The sequence below is a fragment of the Notothenia coriiceps genome, unplaced genomic scaffold, assembly GCF_000735185.1.
Source record: "Notothenia coriiceps isolate Sejong01 unplaced genomic scaffold, NC01 NC01_scaffold00019880, whole genome shotgun sequence".
NCBI classification, from domain to species: domain Eukaryota; kingdom Metazoa; phylum Chordata; class Actinopteri; order Perciformes; family Nototheniidae; genus Notothenia; species Notothenia coriiceps.
In genome coordinates this window covers 3,616-22,047 of record NW_011352581.1, presented here as the reverse complement: position 1 = coordinate 22,047, position 18,432 = coordinate 3,616, and the positions used below count along the sequence as shown (strand labels likewise).

The window sequence follows — 18,432 nt, the reverse complement described above, 5'->3', positions numbered from 1 at the left end:
CCTAAAATACAATTGGCCATGTGATCACCAGTGAAAAAAACAAAAACAATCTGCACCAAATATTTTTAGTGACTTTTTTCCTTTGTGTACCTTAAGGGAGTTCTCACCTGACAGCTGGACACTACATGATAGCAGAGGACCAGACCATCGTCAGTGGCAGTGTCCTGAATGTTGTTGACGCCCTGATGCTGATGTTTGCAGCATATTACTGCCTCAACATCAGTTATCGCTCAGAACTGGGAGCTACCCTGGAGTTCTTGCAGAGGTAAGACTTGAATTGTGATTATTAATTCATTCCATCTTAAACCACAGAGTAGAGGATTGTGCAAATTTCTGACACACGATAAGTGCTCCTGACAAGACAAGATAATCGAGATAAAAAGATGATTGTGCTGCATTCTGTTTCACATTATGCTCTCGTTTTGTCTTGGGTTGTAAATTCAGCGTACCCCTTTCCTTTGCAGTGGTGTGCTTTGAATCCTCCCTAAAGGACCAAACTCACTCGTAGCCAATCGGTGGTATGTTTACTTCAGCTCAATGAAAATGACGGAAAGAGGGCCCTTTGTCGACAACAAAAGAAAACCAACTCAGTTATTTGGAAAAAGGAATTGTTTTCAAGGAGTCCTATTGAATAGGGATTCAGGTAGCACTGTATAGGGGAAGGTTTCACTCGGAGTGACTTACACTTTGGGGTGTCGGTAAGAACACACAAGATTCTTGGTAGCGGTTGATTTCCTTAATTTATTAATATCAACACAACAGCAGAGTAATAAAGCCATGGAGCAGGTTTAGTGTATGTGTGTGGTCTATAACAGAGAAACACCAAATATAATTAGAATATTGTACTTGTACCACCAAGTAAAGGCTTAGCGTGAGTGCCAGCACCTGATAACAATGGAATCTGACGAGGAAGACTCAACAATGTCTTGCACCGAAATGGGGCATCTGGTTGTTCTAAGAAGGCAAGAAAATATGTGAATTACACACAATATTAAAGACGCCCTATTGTGCTTTTTGGGGTTTTCTCTTTCGTGTAGTGTGTTCTATAGCTTTCTGTGCATGTAAATGGTCTGCAGAGGCTAAAATCCCTGTGTTCCCTACAGAGGGAGTTTCTCTTCCCCGGAAAACACTTTGACGGAATTTTACCACTTCCGGTTCCCTTGTCTCAAAGTTTTTTTGAAAGTGATTGTAGTTAGAAGCCTGAAATATGGTCTGTGGTTAAAACAACCTGAAGAGATTTCCATGTCCGAAGCTTCTATGTGTCATAAAAACGGCGAGAATGATGAGACTATAAAACATTGACATGAGAACGTCTTTAGCTTAGCAGGGGTGATGCGCAGCCATGGAACCATGATCTAGTTTGTTTATAGCCTCGCATTAGCTTTTTACTTCTGGTGATTGCATTTATGCTTCAAAATCACAAAGTGGGATTACTATGTTAAGATTATCCTCCTGAACTAAACGTGGTAAGTATCGTGGTTAATTTCTGCAGTAAGGAACCCCTTTGCGATGCTTACTTCCTGGTTGGCCATTGAAAATCCGTCATCACTGCACCACTCTGTTGGATTCCTTTGTATACTTCTTTAACATAGTGACATCACTGTGTAACACTCTTGCTTGTATTCGCTTTTTGTCCAACACATTGTATGAGATATGTGGGACATATCCAATCAGAGCAGACAGGGCTCTGGTTTCAGACAGAGGGTGAAAAGAGGTGCTGCAGCACAGGCAGTATGAGAAAAATAAAGAGCTTTTCGAACATTAAAGCATTGAGACATGTCCCAGTAGAGACATTAAATACAAATATGAAAGAGAATATGCAGAATATGTCCCCTTTAAACAATACTATTAAGGCCAATAAATACTACCAATAACTACTTGCTCACTGCTGACTTATTTACATCATGAGCATGTGACTTGTGTCTAAAGTACAGTGAACCACATACTGTGGTAGATTCAAACATCGTTTTATCTGGTGATCTTCAGACCGCTGTATTGGTCCTGACACATTCTTCACAGAGCTGTTGCAGGGCCCAGAGCTTGTCAAATCATCAGCACAGACTTGAAATAAAACCGCTGCCTTACAGGGGGGTATTTATTGAGTTGATTTCTATTTACTTAAGCTCACTTGCTTCTGTGTTTAATTACAAATGAACAACATCAACGCTACCAAATTAATGAAGTGAGACATATTTTGAGATGGGAATATTGAGCAAAACACTTCTGGCTGCTTCATTATTTCATGACCCAAGTGGAGCTGGAACCACATGGGAAAATGGCAGGAGTATAAAGAACTCACCACAAGAGAGAGCAATACAGCCGTGAACTCAGATTGAAGGGTTTGATTACACTCATTTAGGCATTCTGAATGTGCTTATTTTTGTATGCTTTTTCAGCTACACATAGCATCATACTGGAGTGTACTGATCTTCTATGAATTTAACTGAATGTGGTCTTAATGCATCCCACAAATGCACCAGAAATATCTCTTTGTGTTCGTTTTCAACTTCATCTCCAGACTTCCAGATGAACACAATCACACTTTCAAAGGAGCTGAATGATGGCTTTTTCCAAATGTTGCAAAATCATATAAAGATATCGTTTTTCAGGAATTAAATTAGGCCCATTATTTCTTCACAACTTACTAAGAGTTAAATGAAAAGATAGACACCACTGTCATACCTGTAGTGTACATTCAAGCTACTGCCAACAGACGGCTAGCTTAGCTTAGCATAAAGGCTGGAAACAGAAGAGACATCAAGTCTGGCATTGTAGCCTACCATGCTATCAAACCAGCATAATTATTAACATGTTGTTGCTGTTTGTCTTATCTGTAAAAAAACTGAAACCTTTGAATAGAGAGAGGCTAATGCTAGGCTAACAACGTCCTCATTGTAGCTTTTAATTCAGCTCAATGGCATAAAATTGATATCAAATACATTTGTTCCCGAGCCTGCTATTACCACGTCATTTCTTAAGCCATCTCACGGGTTATTGATACACATGTTTTTGTTTCTTAAGTGAAAATTTGACACTGCAAGTGCTCCAGAAGTCAGGTGTCATATTTACATATAAAGACCAAGAAAGTCCATGTAAGCTTGAGGATGTGGTGGGTGGATCAAACCAACACAGGACTTCAACCCAGCTGGCTGTGATTTGTGTCCAGTTTCAAACGAAAAGTCCACCGGTAACTTTTTTTCGTTAAACCATGATGGATTCCTTAGCAAAATAAAGTAGTTTGGTTTGAATTCACCAATTAACCAAATTTGAAAACTGCAACCATACATTGAATGTGAAGACATGACATGAAATGTCCCTAAAAAGAGATATGCTCTTTATACACCTTCCATTAGATCACATTGCTTTCCCTCTTGTACCAGTCTCTGTATCTAGTCTTTATGTTAAGAGATCAACTAACTGACAGCTGGGTTTAGCTTCATATTTAGCATACAGATACAAGAGTGGTATTGATCTTCTCATCGACCTCTTGGCAAGAAAGTAAGTAAGTGTATTTTCCAAAATGTCAAAATAATCCTAATGTGTTTTCAGGTAAGTAGCCAGTCATTAATTTAGCAGATTTAATTTGGAGATCTTTCTGCCCAGCCCGCCATTCTCCGTTCAGTCATGGAGCGCGCCGTCTTTATCTGAAGAGAATCTGAACCCTATCTCCTCTCATCAGTTGGCTCAGCTAACTGAATATCATTCTCTGTAAAAGACAACACACACACACACACACACACACACACACACACACACACACACACACACACACACAGTAAAGGGAGTTTGTTTATTTCGCGGTAAACAAAACAATGTTTGCGAAATAGCATCAAGTTATAGGAGAAGTTATGGTGACCTGCGTGTTGTTTAGTCAGAAGATTGCCTGTGGTGTGTAGACTTGTAGATTGAAATTGGCCTCTTTGTGGCTCAGTGTCATAGAATATAACACAGAGTGAATCCCAATCCGAAGTTCACCACCATGTTGAGTGTGGTTTTCTTGCTTTTTCCCAAAGGGCAAGCAGCTTCATTATGAAGCACCATGGTCTCCTTTTCATGTCGGTGAGATCACCCCTGTAGGGAGTATCAACACGGCGAGCCACGTCTGACTCTCTCTTGTCCTGTTCAAACATTGAAATAGTGTTCCGCCACATTGTTGTCTGCCGCTGTTTCGTTTTAATCTGGTGTGCTTTATAATGCAGCTGCTTGGAAACTGCCACAGGACAGAGAGATCTCAGCGGAGGAAGGAGATGATATATTTCTGCAGGAACACCCCCCTTCCCTCTTCCCTCCTCATCTCCTAACCCTCTCCCCCAAGCAGCTCCCTGACCCCTCCACCTCCTCCTCCTCACTTCAACAAGCCATAATTATTTTGCAAAAGAGCTCCAGAAAAAGAACGTGCAGAGTAATTTCTCCTGCCCAGTTATGAAAAGCTCATTAAAATAGGCCTGGAACAAACAAAGCTTTTCCTGTGAGGCCCCCTTTCAAATTCATTTCATAATTTCCCTCTGTTTTAATCATTTATATCAATTAATCATTCCTTGGTGGAAAATATATTCTTTTGCCATCTTCTGCGGTTTTTGTTCTGCTGAGTGAGAGGCTTGATGAGGATGTCAGGAGAGTGTGGCTCAAACCAAGGTGGAGTAGCATTGGCTTTGCCAAAGGGAAATCAGCCTGATGCAGCACAATCTCCTTGGAGCCGCAGGAATAATTAAACAATTAAAGTCAAGAAAAAGATAATCTTTATAAATCTGATGTCTTTCTAATGAAGCCAGGGGCATCTTATAATCAAGCTGTTTTGTCATGTAAAACCAGTCAAGAGTGAATCTCAAACAACTTTTCTCTCAGGCAACTTTTCTCCAATAGCAACACTTTCTTAAACTAAATACGTCACTTGTTTTTCACAGAATGTTTTTTGGCTGCTACACTGCAGCACTTCAGCTTTTATTTAGCTGAATTTCCTTTCAACATCATGTGAGGAAACTTGTCACACCATATTATTTGTATTAAAAGGTGTTGCAATCACTTCCAGTTTATCTTGTCTTTGAAGTCTCACATGGGGGGGGGAACAAAAACTGCAAGACTGAATGAATTAAAGGATCTCAGCCAAATCGAGGTCTTGCAGATTAGCCTTAATAGGTGTTGAAACCAATGACCTGAGGCTTAATGAGGTTGTAAACGACAGCAGGCCGCATGCGATTACTTTCAGTGACAGACGGTGGCGCCACTACGCAGCTATTAGTCCCTGATATTTCCCAGAGGTTGGAGTCACCCTCGGTAAGCTAAGTAGTTATTGAATGTCAACTAATTAAACTCAGACGTGAGATGAATGCAGTTTACTGGATGATGCCATGCAGCTAGAATTTTGAAAATGTTCATTGTGCTTTTAGAAGAAACTAATCAAACATGCAATCCATCAGTTTTGATAGGATAACAATATATCCAGCTAACAGAGCCAATCAATCCATTTATGAATCTTATGGACGATTAAAACAAACATAATAAAAACACAAATTGGCCTAAGTGTTGCAACTACTTTAGCTGAACACACTTCTAAAGATTTTTAGATGGCAATCATGTTGTTTGGTGTCTTGTAATCTCTCTATGTTTTAAAGTGTATACATTTGACAGTCCGTTTCTTTCTCACCTCTCGGGTCCATCTATTCGCCTCCGTTTCCATCCCTCTGCTGCGTGTCAAAGTCAATCTCTCCTCCCTCTGATTGGCTGGATTTGTTATTCCTGTTAAATGGACTGCGCGCCGATTGGCTGTCATGGGATCTTCGTCACGCGGCTAAAAGGGGTTTTACTGGAGGTTTCTTCCTGTCAGCGAGACAGCGACACATGTAGAACAAGCAGCTAACGGGAACAGAGCGGACGGAGGGCAGTCAGATTCAGCTTCAGCGCGAGCTGTGTTATTTCTTTCTCTTTCTTTTGCCAAACACTCCGTCTGAAGGACATTACGGCACAGCGCAGACCTCTCATTACGTCTTGCAATGGACTCCTTTTGTTTCAGTGAAAACAAGAACACTAAAGCAGCAACAGTAAAACGGGAACCATCCAGTGGAAATACTATCTGATAACTCCATTTGCTCGCACCTCGCTTGTTGCCAGTGAATATCCGAGCTCGAGCCCTCTGTCGCGCGGAGCTGGAGGCCGGCCGTCCGCGAGACTACCCGCTTTTTACCTGTACTTTGTGGGACTGTTGTGGTCTACCTGTTAACCTGCCTAATCCTGCAAGTCATTAACTTTACAGCCATTACTCTGAAAAGAGATAAACGAGGTGGGTAGTATTGACGCATTGTTAAAATATCAGTTTGTATTCTTTCTAGTTTACTCTGGAAACTAGCCTTGTCTGATCTTTCTTTCTCAAGAATTGTATCGGTGATGTGCGATATGAGAGCCTGTGTTGTGAGTCGTGTGACATTATCATCCTCCATATCCACTATTAATGCAATTACCACGTAAAAACGCCAATGTAAGGCTTACATTTATTTTCCGTTAAAAGCAGCAGGCACGCACAGGACGGTTTCAGCACATGGCTGCCTGATGTGTTTTTTTCCTCCTCCTCCCTCTCGTTCTGTTTCCATGACTTGGTCTCTGCGCCCAAATTGCCTGCCCGTGTAATTACTTGAGTTAGCCCATTTAAGTTAAAAGCCACCCCCTCCTCTCTTCCCCTGCTGTCCCCTCCATCTCCCCTCTCTGAATGAAACTTGACGATGGTCCGTCTTGTTTATCCAGGGAGTCACTTTCAGGTCGGCTTTTTGATTCATCTCCTTTTTAGATTTAATCAGCACTAAGGTACTGTGGTTTGTCCCTAAGAGCCATCGCTAATGGGCTTACTGAATGCTTTTCTGTGTGCACTCCCCCTCTCCCCCCTCTCCCCAACTCTAATTAGCCTACCTGCCTTTCAACAAAGATTTGGCTTTATCCAGGCATGTAGTCTGCCTCACCAAATTGGAGGGGATTACATTTGAAAGAGCCCACATTAATTTTGTGGGTGAAACAAATGCCTGCATTGCATTAGATTAGAACACTTAGCGTCATTACAGGAGGGCATATCGGGGCCATGTTGCCTATTAAGGTGCTGTTAAATATTGTTTTTTTTAGCTGCAGGGCTGATCATCTTCATCGCTCAGGTCAAAAGGCCTGCAAGCATCAAGTGTTGGTCAACACAGAGCCAACAAGCCAAACAGTTTCACATGTCACTCTGAGGCTGCTCCAGGCTTTTCATATAGTATGCCTTTGTGTTTTGCCCATAACCACCTCCCAGCTATTCAAACTGCAATAGAGTGAGGGATTGTGTGGTGAAGAGTTGTGCTATTTACACTTTCTTAGGACAGCTCAGCAAAAGCAAATGCTGCATAATTGTTCCTTTGAACAGTAACAGTCTTTCACCATGAGAATGAAGCAACAGCACAGGGAGACCGAGACAGAGATCAAGGGCAGATTAGTTCACTAGATGACTCGTGGCTCTGTTAGCAGAACAGGACTCAGAACTCTTCCCTTTATGAGATTTATTTTAGTACGATTTGCAATCTGATTTGACATGATGTTCAAGGGGCTGGACTTTAAAATGTGATATTTGATCAATTCACTTGTGGCGTACATGATCGTATTACCTTGTTGTTAAAGTAACTGGCACAGCCCTAAAGCCCATCCCAGGTCCTGACCCTATTGTATACAAAACAATACTTGTCTGGTAAAAAAAGTATGAACAGCAACTTCTTGGGTGCAGACTGTCAACATCATTTTCTGTGTGTGTTTTCAGGGACAATGGTTAATCCCGGAGGCAGCAGCCAGCCCCCGCCGGTGGGCGCAGGTTCTCTGTCTTGGAAGCGGTGCGCAGGGTGCGGGGGCAAAATCGCAGACCGCTTCCTCCTCTACACCATGGACAGCTACTGGCACAGCCGCTGCCTCAAGTGCTCCTGCTGCCAGGCCCAGCTGGGAGAAATCGGCACGTCGTGCTACACAAAAAGCGGCATGATCCTCTGCAGAAACGACTATATCAGGTGAGAAAAGCACTTCCATTACCAGAACCAGGTTTATTGCCAAATAGATTTACACATACAAGGAATTTGCTTTGGAGTGTAATGGTGCATACATAAACACAGTAGGAGGAATTAAGTTAGAAAAAAAGAACAAATATATAAAATGTATTAAAACTATAAAAATAAATGTTTACAAGAAATATATTAAAATACACAAAAGTAAAAACAACAATGACAATTTTCTTTTGAAAATCTTCAAATGTGCAGAACAGCAGAATTACATTTTAAAAGATGCAGAGCTGTGCCGTTAAAAAGAGGAACGTGCATTACAATATGGAATATTAGGAAAGCCTATTTATTTACAATACCACTCGTGTTCAGTGGATTATCATTGACTTTATACCTAAGATAATTTCACAAATTGACTTCAAAAAGTCCTCAAATATTTAAAAAAACAATAGTAAATCAAGTTATAAAAAGACAAAATGAGGCAACTCGTGCAATGATCAGCAAGGTTGCTTGTTTTTCAGCAGAACATGTGTCTCAAATGTTCGTACCATGATCAGGGTTCATTAGAGTCTCCTGGTGGAAGTCTCCCTGGTCAAACTCACTGCTGTTGACAGAGCAGAGCAGAAGACATCTGCATGTCTGTCTGCTGCTCATGGTCAACTGAAGGACACAACATTGCCCTTATAAGATGTATGTTAGCTCTGCGAGACACATGTGGAGTGTTCCTGTCCGGTACAGATTCTCTGTTTATTTGTTGTTTTTATGTAACAGAAAAACACAATTTAATTAGCAAAGAGAGCCTTTTTAAATATTCTAGTAGGTGTGCCAGACACCCAGCCAGAGCTTATTGGTGACACTCATCCTGGTAATGTAGAGCAGTGTGCTGTGACGCCACAGTTTACTGAAAGTTCAAATACTTCTTGGACTACCCTGGGGCGCAAGAATGGTATTAATATCAACTCTATTAATGTACAGCTTTCTTACTATTATTCTTTAACACTTTAAAAGCAATGTTTTTTTGTTTAATGTTTCTGTTTTCACAAGTTAGAATATATGTCAAATTTAAATCCAGTGTTTCCCCTAGGATGGAGTCATAGCAGCGGTGCTAAGGCACGCGGGCCCAGCAAAATGTGAGCGCGGCGCGCGTGGACATTTTAAGTAGAGCAGAAGACATCTGCATGTCTGTCTGCTGCTCATGGTCAACTGAAGGACACAACATTGCCCTTATAAGATGTATGTTAGCTCTGCGAGACACATGTGGAGTGTTCCTGTCCGGTACAGATTCTCTGTTTATTTGTTGTTTTTATGTAACAGAAAAACACAATTTAATTAGCAAAGAGAGCCTTTTTAAATATTCTAGTAGGTGTGCCAGACACCCAGCCAGAGCTTATTGGTGACACTCATCCTGGTAATGTAGAGCAGTGTGCTGTGACGCCACAGTTTACTGAAAGTTCAAATACTTCTTGGACTACCCTGGGGCGCAAGAATGGTATTAATATCAACTCTATTAATGTACAGCTTTCTTACTATTATTCTTTAACACTTTAAAAGCAATGTTTTTTTGTTTAATGTTTCTGTTTTCACAAGTTAGAATATATGTCAAATTTAAATCCACACGGATCATTCAGAATCTAAAGTGTGCCTGTGCGCTCTCACTCACCCATCTCATAAAGAGGGAGCCAATGGGGTACTCCATTCATTATGGGACTATAACCTAATTACAATTGGAAGGGGGTAAAATGTGCACACCTTTCCACTTGTAATGAGAGCATGCTCACTGGAAGAGCTAAAACGCATATTATGGAACCACGAGATCTCTGCAGAGATAAAGATAGGAGCGGGGGAAGAAAACATCTGACAGTGAGTCTACACAATTAAATGCTTTAATTATAGTCACCCTCCATTTCCTTTAGTCCTGATGGGTTTTATCTAATGAGATCTGGTCCCTGGCTTGTATCCGCTCCCAATGACGTGTCCGAAATGAATGAGAGCCATACTGCAAACAAAACATTTAATTAACCAAATTGGCTTTTGAGAGAGAGCAAGAGAGAAAGACAGATAGAGAAGAGGGATTATTGCGAAGGCCATTTGCCGCTGTTTTCCCCGCTCATCTTAAAGGGCCAGACCAATTTTTGTAATAGACTGCTATACTGCCCAAACAACATACATTTTAAGCTCTAAACTTCTATCAATGCAGCTGATAAGAAAATGCTTATATTGATCAGAAGTCGAATCACATCACAGCTATAATGGGATGTAAGCCTGGCCTGGGATGATACCCATCTCCCATCCATCAAAAGGACTAACACACATCAGATGACAAGCAGCATCTCTGTTTTCATGCAGCGCTGCCACCAAAAGCTTTAATGTCAAACTTTAAGCCAAAGTTGCTTTAGCTGCGGGGATCATGTTGTTTTAAGCTTGCGGTGATATTATTTCTGTGGGCTGCTAGTAGAGGGAGAATGAATGTGCTTGTGGCTGCTGGATTCAGGGAGAATGCTGTCCCCTTAATTGAATAAGTCTAGGTAATTAAATGGCACTTTTCCAATAGAACGTGTGAGGTAAATCTAATAGTTGGTTATTTAATATCACTTTGAAGTCTGCCCACTCAAGCACTATGACAGCACAAGAGAATGTGAACTATTAGGCCAGGAAAAAAACCGGGATCTCAGAAATTAATTAAATCGCATGCAATTTAGGGGAAACGTTTATCTTGATTTGTCATAACAGAATTAATTCAAGGCCTTCAATTCACTTGGGGCCAGATCTGTTACTCTGAATTAACCAAGTGTAATTTGGCTGATCCCCCATCACCACCCACCCTCCACCCCTACACACACACACATTTCCCCATCCCCCTGTTCCCAAAACACATGCACATGCACAACACAGATCCACGCGCCCTCCCTCATCCTAGCAATCTCCCCACCCCGGCCCCTCCACCCTTTTCTCTAATGCAGCTCTTGCCATTATGCAAAGCCCCGCTTCAGTATCAATATGGCCTAGTGCTTTTAAGGTGCTTTGGCTGCTGATGTAGAGAGGCATTTTTAATGGACTGTGTTGCAGAAATCATTGTTGTGGGGTAATTTTACCCTACTCAAAGGCCTTGGTGAATGAGGTCTGCATTTACCAGACAGCCTAGCAGCAGCAAGCCATGCTATATTTCACCTAGCAGTCAGTGCTGAAATGAAATCCAATAGTTGTTGCCTATATAGACAACAGACAGCTTCAAATGGGTTTTTGTGTTATTTAATTGAATCAAAACGTAGCAAAGTCAGAGACACAGAGCGAGAAAACAGAAAAATCAGCCAGCCAGAAACATGGTAAGAGCCACTGATTTCTTTTTTTTTCTTTCTTTTTTTTTTTTTTTCAGGAAAAAGCTGAAACCAGATGTGTCACAGCAATTAAAGAGTCCCTTGGCCTTAATTATATTGACCCAGGGTGTCTGCTTTACCTTAGCGCTGTAGGTCACTGGCAGAGAAGGCCATTAAAGCCCCAGTTCAAACCAATATAGCAGCTTAATTTAGCACCTAAAGGCTTCAGCTCCTTAAATCAAATTCTTTATCAAGAGCTATCCCATGATAAAATAATGAACCTGGTATTGGTTCCACACTGTGGTGAAATATAAAAGGCCATGGTGAACACTTCCTATCGCCATGTTTCGACCCCTTTCAAAAGCAATCACGCAAAGGAAACTCTTTCAGGAATGACATTTAAATATGAAAACATATTTTCCATTTTAGCAAAGTTTTCATACAACTCAGCTTTGATATGCAGAAATGTCGTTGCAGGAGGGTGTCGTTTTGTTTCTCCACAGATTGCACAAGTCTTAAAGCGATATACGTTCATTTCCACGCTCATGCTCGTCCCAGTGAAAGCGAGAGTTGGCAGTGTTGTGACAACAGTCTCCAGTTAATTAGTTTCTGAAATTGAGTTTTGATGGAGCCATTCCAAATGACGCCAAGACAGAATTTGTTTCTGCTTAGGCTCTCTTAATGAAAGCCATTTCTGTGTCCCTTTGCAGAGAGCTCTGGCTTGTTTGTTCGTCAATATATCTAACAACTGCTTGGGTTACGGTCGGAATGGTAGAAGCATGTATTCCCTCGCTCCGTGTCTTTGTGAATTTGCTAAATACTTTTCATAAAACTGTCCTCGAGAATGTCTCAACAGAAAAAATGTAAGTCTTACAACACTATCTGTTTCTGGTTAATTTCTTCTAAGCCAAACAAGTTGTATCTGATGCACACACACCGATGTTAACCGCTCCCCCAATCCCTTTTCTTTTTCCATCCCTCTCTCCCCTTCTCTCCGGAGCATGTCAGATGCCGTGGTCTTATTTGATTGCTTAGGAAAAGTGCAGTGATAGAGCAAACACCCGGTGAGATATGATGACAAATGGGTCCAGATCCCAGTAAATTACTTTCTGCTCAAATCGAAATTTCATTCAGTTTGCTGCTCACCGAGATGAAGTAATCTAAATTGTGGACTCAGAAGGAAGATAGAAGGGAAGCTGGAGCAAGCATTTCATTATCAAGAGGCAGGGGGAGAGAGAGAGGGAGAAGGTTAGGGACGAAAGAGATGAGCAGAAGCAAAATCTAAAGTGTTGACACCATGATTGAAAAGGTTAACCCATGCACATTATATATCAACCCGAGTAGCTACTGGTTTCTAATGGAAACACGGCACTGACAGAGCATTCACAGGCGTCCTAATGGCAAAAGCACTACATCTCCGCCTGGATGTACAATCAAATCCTCTTAGGTCCTGATTGCTTATGTTCCAGGTTATTATTAGGTTGCAAAAAAAATTGCAGCAAAAGTAATATGCCGTTTCAGAGCTAGATGCTCGTGGAGATGTACAGGGTTCATTTCTCTGTCGATAAAGTGATGATGTTCTATTTCTTTTTCCCACGGTATGTTTTCCCTTCCTGTAAGAAATGCAGCTGGGGAATATTGAACTTTGCATTGAACTTAGTTTCCTCTTCATTCACATACTGAACAGACACAAGTGTGGACGCCACAGTCCATTTCACAAGGCTAAATCTGTGAGGATGCCTACAGTGGCTCTGTAGTAACACCTTTCTTTTTTTCTCAGATTATTTGGAAACAGCGGAGCTTGCAGCGCTTGTGGTCAGTCCATTCCAGCCAGTGAGCTGGTGATGAGGGCGCAGGGCAACGTGTACCACCTCAAGGTAAACCCCCTTTATCAAGTTTTAAACTGCAACGTAAGAATGCTATACAGATCTTTTTTGAAAAAAGGCCTGTGATTACTGGTGTTCTTCTTAACAATTGCCTTTACAGGGATAGATAACATTGCACTGGATTGAAATGACCAGTATATTTTATAGCATTTGTGTAGCCAATACAATAACCAATTATTACTGGCTTTTCATAGCCAAGCAAACATCTTTTTGTAGTCCATAGCTCTGACCTAACTGACTCACTATTGTTGTCACAGCAGATGATGTGTTTGGCTTTGTTTTTCTTTTCCTCTATGTTTATTGGTGGATCACTAACAAATATAAAGGTCCTTTTTATAAAGGTTCATACCGCCACCTACTGTATGGGAGTGTGAAGGTGCTTGTCAATAACATCAGTTTGGCTTCGTATCGATAAGAGGTAAAGAGATGACGGATTTTTGAGGCCAATCTTCATAGTTAGCAATGCCATGGTTTCCTTGACAAAATCAGTGGTGTTTTTCCAAGTCTGATTTCCAATGTTATGATACATGCACCTCATAACCACTTCTTGTTAGCAACCGCCATTTTTACGACGCGTGCAAGCTTTTAGATTAACACGCTGGGTATTTACTTTATTAATTGTTCCTGTATTATCCACCTTCAACCCGCACCGACACCTGCAAATACCTATGTCTGCGCTCACAAGGTGTTATTACATAATATGATTGAGCACTAGGGCCTGCTAGTGAACGCTTGTCTCTCTGCCCCCCCCCCTCGCAGTGTTTCACGTGTTCCACCTGCCGGAACCGGCTGGTCCCCGGGGACCGGTTCCACTACATCAACGGCAGCTTGTTCTGCGAACACGACAGACCCACAGCACTCATCAACGGACATTTGAGTTCACTTCAGACGAACCCACTACTGCCCGACCAGAAGGTAAGACCCCCCCACACACACTGGGTGTTTCTCAATGTCGAGGACGCTTCCTTGGTAGGACATGTCTTCCGAGTCACTTCCTTCAGAAGCGAGGCAAGAATTCTTCCTAGCCTCGGAAAACAAAGAATGGTGGAACAGGCTAACAGGTGTGCGTCATATGCGAGGCCCCACCTTAAATGGAGCGCGATTTCCGCCAAAGATTTGGGAAATTGATCCGTGCGCAAAGCATTGTGGGGATTTTAATGCCGCGGAGGATACACATGTGCAGCCTCGAAATTTCCCGCAACGAAGGACGCCGGGCTCGGTAGAATTCCAAGGATCCTGGACATTGGAACAGTCCTTCGGCGGCACTCAATGACGTAGCATCCTTGAAATAGTGGCTCTGGAGGAGCCTTCCTTGACATTGAGAAACACCCACTGTCTGCTGATGGAGAGCGCTCTTTATGCTTCTTTTTCAAAGTATTGAAATGAGCAGAGGGATCATAACTTCAGAGTTAAGGAGTAGTAAAAGATGCCATCAGTCAGCGGGAGTCATTAGCAGGAAAAGAAAAAACATCTGTAATTGTCACGGTGGCATTTTTCACTCTGTTTACATTGATGTTCAACTTCACTGCGAGGCACGCAGCAGATACTAAATCTCTCCAAGCAACGATGAATTTTATTTTTAGACAGCCAATGGATTTTTCCATCTTTCTTCTTGGAGGATACACAGAAAGTCAGTATTAACCGTCGGCACAAAACATGTGAACATTATTTTATTCTGTACTGCTGTTCCCACACATGCTTTTTTTTATAAGCAGAAACATATTTGAGTCATCTTGAATTTATTTTCCATCCAGATCCACAATAACTACCCTGCTGAAAAATGACAGGATGCCATTAATACACAGTGTTTAAAACAGCATCTGACTTCCTTATCAACAAGGCTGGGATCACCTGGGCTAAGTTATTCCTCCAAGGCCAAAGTCAGTATCCAGGCCCGAGGTGGAACACAGACAGCGGCTGCAGCAGCAGTATATCATGAGAGCTGTCACCATGGCTTCCCTGATTTCATCTAGATGCCTCCAGTGAAAGCAAAACAGAAGGCCTAATCATATACGAAGGATAACTTCATTCTTCAGGATAGCTTCATTCTGCCGCAGGAGACATAATCATTTCTGCCTCACAACAAGAGCTTTATTGATACCTTGTCTGCACACACAGCACACACAGATATGGAGTGTGTCAGAGTCTGACTGAAAGAGGAATTATATTGTTGGGAGCATGCATTTCACCTTGAGTGGTTTTGTGAGTAGAGGAGAGGTAGAACTCCATTAAGCCTCCCCGCTTCCCTCCCCCTCCACGTCACAGGCCTTTTAAGGGCTTGTCACTTCTACAGATCAGCTCTTAGAGCTCTTAGAGCTCCTCACATTTAAATTGAAAGCCGTTGCATTATCTAGCTTAATTTTAAATGTCTGTTTAAGTCCTTACTCCCCCCCCAATGTCTCTTGTAGCATGGCTGGTGTAGTAAATATGAGGCCTCATTGTTTATTTATGTGCTAACATCAATTGTAGTGAAAACTGCTGAATTATTGATGCTTAAATGCAAACTGAATATTGGCCCTGGTGCTTTAATTATAGCAGAGAGAGAATTATTAAATAAACAGACACACCGCTAAGCGGGAACCGTCTCAGGATGCTTTGTTATCTTATCAGAAGGAGAGCTGCAGCACTGTATCACACAAACATCACTTCTGCTGCTAAAACGCTGTTCTGATGGCCTGGCATCAGCCTGACTTCCACAATTAAACATTGTTCAGAATCAATAAGCAGCCGGTGTCCTCCACACACTGGAAAGAAACACAGGCTGGTTCAGCACGGAGCAGAGGAAGCAGTCACCGCTCACACGGAAACACGGGGGTTATCTCTTGACCAATGTTTTGATTATGTGCGATTTTGCCGTAACATAATTGGTGTTGTCCGCATCCATGGCGTGGGACATTTGATGCTCATTTATTAAGCTTTCTTCCTAATCTCTTTGTTCAGAACAGACAAATTACCTCTCTCACACAGAGCTTCTTTGACCCAGGGGAGCGAGACCCTCCCAGCGCCAGTCACTTTAATTAGCCCCCAAGTAGGAGTTTGCAATTACTAATAGACCGGAGCCCTCCTAGTGATTTGAGGGATGAAGGGAAAAGTAAATCGCCCCTAAGAATCATAAAGAAGAAAAATAAAGTATTTTTGTGTGCCAGGCTGAGCGCCGTTATAATTATACCAAAGAGAATCGCGTCATGGATGCACTTTTAAGTTAATGCAAAGTAAATGGGACACCAGATGGGTTTCAAAGTCTGGCTGATCAATAAATGAAACACTGGGGGAAGCTGATTTATCAGGGTGAAATATTCATGTCATTATGTGAACTAATGACGGCGCACCATTCTAAAATGTCTTATCTTGATCTCTCACTATCCAGGTGTGTTAGGCGGGAGCTCAGCAGTAAGCAGGAAGTGTGCCTTCACTTTAGCCCTCACTCATGTCACAGAGACAGCGTGGACCAGCAGCCCAGCCTTTTCGCTGTGCTCCAGGCCCTCTGCCCCCCCGAGGAATCCTCCACGCATCCTACCAGTTACATGACTTTGATTTCTGCTGCCCAGAGCCCAGCTTCAACCTCGGCTCCTCCGTAGATATGGGCGGACACTTAATGCACCTGCATCTGGACTCTGAGGACTCCACTACCTTGGAATAAAAGAAAGAGAATCCAAGGGGACTCTCACTGCAGAGAAAATGATCCAACACACGAGAGATGTTGAGAAAAAGACTAATGAAGAGAAGAGATGCAGGCTTTATAAACTCTGCATATTTGTTTAAAGACATTTCGGGGAAAACCTGGGACCTTTTTCATGTTTTCTTCTCTTCCTTTTCTATCCTGATTTCCCCAAAACATGGTGTTACCACTTTATATATTTTAAGTGTTGTCAAAGGGGAATGTGTTTTTATTTTCTTTGGTGGTATATAGAAAAGATGAGGTTTTAAAAAAATCAGTGGCTTTTTGTGGAAAACAAATCATGAACACTTGGTGTATTTGTAAACTACCATGTATGTACAGTATGCATGTTAATGTCGTTGTCCAGGCGTGGCTACAGTACATCTGACCCTCCGCACTCCATCCCCCCCACCCTCCAGACTCAACCCATGGCAACAGAAGACATGTCCTCATAGTCAGTAGTGTAGAGATCATCACCAACATATAAATGCTGAATGAAAGAGAATTTATTTGTGATACTTTCCGAGACATCTGCTCCAGTATGGTGTATTTAATTAATAAAAATATTGAAGATTTAAGCGGCTCCTTAAATTCATTTTATAGCCTCTGAATCTAGTCAAAGTTACACTTAAGTTTTTGTTTATTTTTGTGTATTTTTATCTTGTATTGCTTTCCTGATTTCCCCCTCGTCTGCCTTACCTCTGAACATTTTTTAAGATCCACTCAGTTTCCAGCCGTGCACTCATCAAGGTGCATGATGAGGGTCTAACTGAACATGGATAAACATGTATCCTCTCTTTCTGTTCAGATGACCGTTTGCTATTCATCACTCTAATACCTGACAGAAATAGAGGAAAATGTCCTTTTGAAGATTCAATTACTGCAGAGAGGCAGAGAGGTGTCTCTCTTTGGCAGCCACAAATTGAATGGGCTATTTGTAGAACAAATTGGTGTTTGAAGTCCTTGCAAGACCTAATAGGTCTGAAGGAGGAACCCGGTAATGGCTGATGGGCTTATCTGTGAGTCTGGGGCCCCTCGGAGCCCGTCGGAGCCCCTCGGGGGGCGGAAACAATGCTGCTGCACGGGATGAGGACGCGGACATGCCTCCAACAGCACAGGAAATCACTCTCAAGAGTCAACAGACTTTTGTGTTGCAAAGTTGCTTTAAATGCTAAGAAAATCATGCAACAATAATTGCAAAAAACTTGGGCCAGTTATTTAATGAGGGGCTTATTTAATGTGGAACTCAGGAGACAAAGACCGTGTTGAAGAGTACAGCAGTTTTAGTTCAGAATAAAAACATAAATAATAAATAACATTTATTTTATTTCTTTAATTGTGTTGGTGTTTGTACTAACAGAATGTGTTTCAATAACGTTACAATGTTCCTAAATGACTCTATTGAAAAAAAAAAACACTCCTGTTAGCTTTGGTCTGGCTCAGTCTTTGCCACAACACTCTCACAAATTGCATTATCAAGGTTTCTTCTTTTGGATGGGGGGTCCAAGCTCAGTGTTACAGGGGCACTGGACCCTGTTGCCCCCCAACCCCCCATCTCTAAGAATAACCCGTCATATGGT

At 41.9% G+C, this 18,432-nt stretch overlaps 1 protein-coding gene across 1 annotated transcript; it reads left to right on the top strand.

Annotated features, from left to right (window-relative positions):
- Nucleotides 1-5,829: 5,829 nt before the first annotated feature.
- lmo4b (LIM domain only 4b) lies at nt 5,830-17,425 on the top strand. The gene is made up of 5 exons (XM_010779169.1): nt 5,830-6,277; nt 7,766-8,006; nt 13,089-13,185; nt 13,954-14,109; nt 16,562-17,425. Exons 2-5 carry the CDS (start codon nt 7,771-7,773, stop codon nt 16,568-16,570), a joined length of 498 nt encoding a protein of 165 aa, XP_010777471.1. The 5' UTR covers nt 5,830-6,277; nt 7,766-7,770; the 3' UTR covers nt 16,571-17,425.
- Nucleotides 17,426-18,432: the final 1,007 nt, after the last annotated feature.

Coding starts and splice junctions, on each gene's coding strand:
- lmo4b (XM_010779169.1), top strand. CDS start 7,771: ATGGTTAATCCCGGAGGCAGCAGCCAGCCCCCGCCGGTGGGCGCAGGT. Junction 8,007..13,088: donor TGCAGAAACGACTATATCAG/GTGAGAAAAGCA, acceptor TTTTTTTCTCAG/ATTATTTGGAAACAGCGGAG. Junction 13,186..13,953: donor GCAACGTGTACCACCTCAAG/GTAAACCCCCTT, acceptor CCCCCCTCGCAG/TGTTTCACGTGTTCCACCTG.